Below are 6,000 nucleotides of genomic sequence, written 5' to 3' on the forward strand. Positions count from 1 at the left end.
GCCCATTTCTACTTATCCTCTCTGTTACAGAAATTAAAGACTTTTTATGCCTCTACCTTTCCCAACTCCCTTATAATAATCACAGTTTCTATTACTTTCAAAAAAATAATATATTAAAGGAATTTGAAAATGTCCCTAGAACTTTTGCATTTTGAAACAGGGAACCACAGCAGCAGAGTCCAACCTTTAGAGCCCAAGGTCACAATTCATACATTCATTCATGCATTCATTCGGTGCTACTGTCAGGCTTCAAAATGGATCCTAAAATCTGTTTTAAAACTTTGCCAAAAGTATGTATTTTTTGATATCTTATATCTTATGATAGTAACATTTGAACTTTCACTTTTGCAGGCATCAATAAATTTACAAAGAAGATTCGAAATCCATATGCAATTGATAACAACGAACTACTTGACTTTCTATCCAGAGTCCCCTCAGATGTGCAAGTGGTGTGTATATATTTTTTCTGGGGTTTTTTTTCTAACAGATTTTTAAAGTAGTTATTTTGATTTAATATTGTATTCTTTGGCAGAAAGAAATTGTGAGCTGAAGCTGGGGATAGTCCGTGAACCATAAGGAGACTGCTTGGTCTTTTTCCAGTGAGAAAAAAGTTCCTACATTGGTTGTGCCCCTGAGGATCCATAGGAGCAATCAGTAGAAGGACAAGCATTTGTGAGATGGTAGCAGATGCTAGAGCTTGTATTGAACAGCCTCCAGCACCATGTAAATCTGTCTGGGATAGGGCACTGTGTAGGAAACACTGGAGCTGAGGTTCTCAGGACATGCAGAAAACGAACAGGAAGGTCAAATAATGGAAGAGGCAGGCAGCATGGCCCAGTGTCATGTGACAGCACTCTGAGAGCCTTTCCTTTCCTGGGGTGAAAGCTTTTGCTGTGGCCACAGTTCAACTGTGCTCATAAATGCCTTTTAAAAAAAAAAAAAGCTGGTTGTGAATTACATGCTTTTGTGATGCAGTACACAATCCCCAGAGAGCACGCAAGATTTAAGATAACATCAAGCACATAAATCACATCTGGTATCACAAACATTATAGACTTCCCATATTTCTAGTTTCAGTTCAGAGCTGGTTTAAATAGGAGATATGGGTGCAAATACCCTCTGTGTATCTGATACCCTCTGTGATAGGCATTTGGAAATAACCAAGTTTTTAAGAAACATTACAAAGAATGGTATCCAACATGGTCAAGATGATAATGTTTATTGTCTGTTAGAGCTCATGGAGAAAACGAAAAAAAAGTAGTCTTTTCTAAGTTTACATCAGCATGCAGTGTTATGTCCTGGCAGGATATTCCTGGTGTTGGTTTTCCTTCTTATTCTAGATCTGTCATTCTGTTGTTGGTGAATCACATCTGCAAATCCTGTCATTTTTAGAGGGAAAGTTTTCTTTTTTTCTTACTTTTTATCCCCTGGCAGAAAAAACCCTATATCTTTATTTTTTTCTAGGAAGTGCCACCTGACAACTTTCTTTCTGAACTTTGTATTTAAACAGATGCAATACCATGAACTGAAACAAGATCCTACTCACAGCCCGAGCAAGAGAAAGAAAAACAATCCTGCCTAGCCAACTTCATGTGTTGAGGAGACCAGCATCTGCCAGGGGAAGATAAAAGTGCAAGCCTAAGAAGTGTTTCCTTTCTCTAAGCTTTTTATTTATCTTGCTTTTCTATCTTGTGGGGAGATTTTGTAAATGGTATTGAAAGGTGTTTCTCATGGAAGATCTGTTTCTCATTGTAAAGACATTTGTTTCAAGCAGGGGTTTTGCCATTTGAAAGCCTTGTTAGAAACAATGTAATGCATTAAACAAGTCAATCTAAAAAGGGGAATATATACTGCTACTTGGTGGTCAAAGATAAGTGAGATAGTCAAATCATACCAACTAAACCTACAAAATGTGTCACTTTAAATCTGACTCAGAAATTTCTCAGATTTTATTTGTGAGCATTAATATTTTTATCCAGTAAGTCATCATTACAATTTTCTATGTTTTGTATATTGAAAGAGAAATACAATTTAGTGGAGCCTACTGCACTTAAGTTTTAGCAGATTTTTTTAAATTTCAGACCCTGATGTTAACTCCTGGTGCAACATTTTTCTATGTGGTAGGGCTGCTTATAAGATGATGAGAAACACCAAGTGCAAATCTCTTTCTGGAGCTCCCAAAAGCAGTTCCTGCTGTCTTTATCATTCCATTGTAAGACCTAAAAATCTCTGTTTTGAAATACTGCCAGGTTTGTAACTGATTGCCTATCATATTTTTCTACATGTACCAGTAGTCTTCATTTGTATTACATAGTTTAGCTGTAATGGGTCGAACTAACTCCATACTGCTTTGGGTGTCATGCTATGAACACTTTTTGTGCACATAACTATTTTAATATGGATATCTTGCAGAAAAGCTTTTCCATTCGAATCACAAGATCATATTAATATGCTTTATGGTATAACATGACCTGTTATCAATGTGAAATACAGTGTAGAGGAAAAAAATGCAGTTGTGATGAAACTGATATACCCAGGGTTTTTTCCTTAGTTAATAATGTCAGTTCTTCCGATACAATCTTTCCCTACTGCATGGAAACTGCATTATCTTATAAATTACATGGAACATAGATGAGAAACATTTACATTTCAAATGTCTTAGTGGCCACTGCATAACGAGTACTTGGGGATATATTCTGATAGCTGCATGCAGACTTCCACACTCAGCTCCCCACACAGTGAGCAGAGACTCATTCCTGAGGGACTACCTGTGCACAGCTCCTCGTTAAAGTTCCCAGTGGCATTAAAGGGGATTTTTTTGTCCAGGGGAGAGCCACAGGACTGTATCCTCAAGGGGCGCTGAGGTCCTCTCTGGATTACCTCTCACTGGTTGCAATTGCAGATGAAGTTATATTGCACTACTCTAAAAATACTTTTTGAAAAGTCTATTTAGAAATACTTTGCAAGCACATGTGAATATGTATTTGTCCAAAGAAATATGTATTAGCTGCATTGCTCATGAAGGATCATCCTGGATTTCTTTATTTTGCAGATAAGATGATAGCCAGTTCTTATGTGACAGTTATTTTGATTCTTCTGTTTGTATACTTAAAAGAATGCAAATCAAATGACTGCTCTGCAGAGATCTGTGGACCTAAATAAGCTCTTGTCACATCATGACTTTAAAAGAGTTTAATTTTGCAGCTTGCATAAACTTTTGGCTGTATCCTGCCTGAAGAGCAACATACTATTGATGAAATCAGAATCACTGGTCAGCCTATTTTGTTTTAAAAGAGACAAGTTTGTGACTCAACAAGATGTGAATGTTTCTTGCCTGTTGTCAGTTTTGCACATTTCTTTAATACACTGCAAGCCTTGTACCTTCTTAACGTTGCCCACCAGCCTGTGTGTGATTTCTTGTCTTTTTTTTTGTACACAATTTCAAATGTCTACTTCGGTGGTAATAGCTGAGCTGGTTATGCACGTTTTCTGCATTAAACACACTTCTAAGCATCACTCTATTAGATATTATGAAGCCTCTGTCTTTGAAATTCTGCACTGTTGTTTTTCCATGAGTGCTCTGATGGGCGAGTGAAAACATCATATTTCTGTGTGCAGGATTTCAGTATTTTTAGTTCCATAACATGCAGGGGGAGGGGGCAAGGGGAGAAAAACATCTGTTTGTTGAAAAATGGTGAACTCCTTTTAAATGCCTCAGTCACTCAGAATTGATCTCACTGAAAATATAATGCACAGAGGCAAGGCTAAGAATGCGTATTGATTAAATATGATTCTCCTGCCACAACAAGACAATTTAAAATTGTCCCATTTTCACTACTTGTAGTTTGTCTACTCTGCTCAGTGGCCTCTGTAAAGAGCCAGTCCTACCTTATGCCATAAATATTCCAACGTATCTTCCTTTTCCAGACTGATTCTGAAGTCCATTTCTAACCTGTTAGATTTGGCAGGCTTTATTCCGAAAACAACTGGTCTGTTCATAAGCAATCAAAAAAGAATATGGCATCTCACAATCATGAAATTGTTTCTATTCTCAGAAAATAAAATTTTACAACTGTATGTGGGTTCACAGAAAATCATTAGTTTAATTGGGGTCCATATTTAGATTGGATGTCAGAGTACTCAAAATCCACCAAGGCTGATTAACCTGAGAGGCTCTTACTGCATTCCTGCTGATAACTCAGAGTACAGAGCTTGCCTACCCTGTTTTTACAGTTGTTCCTCTTTGTAGGAACACATAAGTATTTTTCATAATAGCAATGAGCTTTTAACTGGAAGAGCTGCTATATTGTAAGTTAGTATTTTAAATCCAAGTGCAATAGCCCCCAAGTTTTTTTTCTATTGCAATTAAACCAACAGTGGAATAATGAGAAAATAATTAAGCAGGCTGCATACAGTCTTATTAGCTAATTTGGTCCCTGAGAGCATAGGCTTTACCAAAAAGAGCAAGAGCTGCCAGCAAATGCACTGCATGATGCTAAGGTATTTCATTCGGAGATAATCCAGGAGTGTGAAGGAGATAAAGGAAAACTTATTTCTTCCATCACTGCTAGATTACACATGCATGTATGCTACACAAAACACAGTGAAAAGCTTTGCTCAGCAGCCAGGGATCCCAAACTGTGGTTTAACACAGATAGAGTGCTTTGTGGCAGAAACTCTTCAGTTGACACTGACCCACTTGCATCTGCACCACAACTCCCAGAGTCTGCTCCAAGCCTCTACCACTTTCTCACTGAATGGTAACAGGGAAAAGTATTGGATTTTTGTTGAGCTGAGTGCTCAACAAAAAATCTCTTTTCCAGTGGTGTTTTTGCCACGTTACAGGACTGACCTTGTTAATTCGCAGTGTGGTGCACTGACCAATTCTCTCACTTGCAAAAACTTAGATCTCAGAACCAGACTGCTGGGCACATGTCTATCCTTGAGTTACATTCATAAAAGGAGTTGTTTTTCTGCCTCTTGAGCAAATATGGTAACAAAAATGAAAAATATTTTCCTTCCCCCTAGGATTGCTAGCCCTGGGACATGTAACAACCTCAACAAGCAAGTGTACTTGTTTCAGGAGGAGTCTGTTGCTCACTGCATGAGATAATGGCTTGATCAGAAGAAATAGTCCCGGAGACTAAAGCAAGTCCTTTCCTATAGTGTGTTTGTGTTCTTCAGGCTCAGTGTTCCTGAACACATATGTTGAGAAAAGGAAAGAAAAAATGGGGAAGGGCCTGGATCACTTAAATAAAATATTTACTGAGAAATTGGATAACTACCAAATATATCTTCAATTCTTGCAGGATATTTTTTTAAGGACTGAGATTTGTGCAAAAGACAAGTCTTTCTGCACTATTTTTCTAGAAGTAAGTATCTTTCTTATTTAGAAGAAAGTTCAGTCACTGCAATTTGCTGAGGCAGAGTACAGTTTTGGGAAGACAGGATTGGAAAAGAGTTGGGGAAGAATTACAATGGATTATAATGCTGGAAGCAGCCTGTTCATGTTTTTTCTTCACCATACAGATACATACTTCCCCTGACATGCTTATGGAGACCACAGCTCAAAACCACAGTTACATTCACACATTTCCAACTGTCACCCCATTTCCCATCTCTTCTCAGCTCAGACATTGCTGATAGCATGCCATGGAGTTGCGCCTACACCTGTCAGTGTAAATGGTCCCTCTTCCCTATTTTCCACTTCAGCCTGCAGTCTCTAGGTGACCAAACTCTTCATTTCCTGCTCACCACTGATACTAGCAATTAAACCTTAAATGGAAATTGTTTATGTTGTTATCCTCTCCTGCTTCTTCTCTCTATTTGTTCTTTTGATGGGTTTCTTTTCCTCATCCACATCCTTTGACTAATTCACATTTTTATATATGTAACTCCTTGACAATATAGTCACAAAGCTTCAACTACTGATTTTGTGTCAGCACTTCAGGTTTCCCTCACATACCTCCTACCTCTGAAGCTCAATGTTTGGTTTCTCAT

The 6,000-nt window shown here is 38.0% G+C and overlaps 1 protein-coding gene across 2 annotated transcripts in view; it reads left to right on the plus strand.

The window, feature by feature from the left end:
• The window catches only part of MCTP1 (multiple C2 and transmembrane domain containing 1), a 238,543-nt gene extending 235,027 nt beyond the window's left edge, over positions 1–3,516 (plus strand). For both annotated transcript variants that reach the window (XM_048291234.1, XM_048291239.1), the window contains exons 20-21: positions 352–449; positions 1,511–3,516. In XM_048291234.1, coding sequence (XP_048147191.1) covers positions 352–449; positions 1,511–1,582 — 170 coding nt within the window. In that variant the 3' untranslated portion in view covers positions 1,583–3,516. The remainder of the gene's footprint in view (positions 1–351; positions 450–1,510) is intronic.
• Positions 3,517–6,000: the final 2,484 nt, after the last annotated feature.

Source organism: Corvus hawaiiensis, chromosome Z, assembly GCF_020740725.1.
Source record: "Corvus hawaiiensis isolate bCorHaw1 chromosome Z, bCorHaw1.pri.cur, whole genome shotgun sequence".
Classification (NCBI taxonomy): Eukaryota; Metazoa; Chordata; class Aves; order Passeriformes; family Corvidae; genus Corvus; species Corvus hawaiiensis.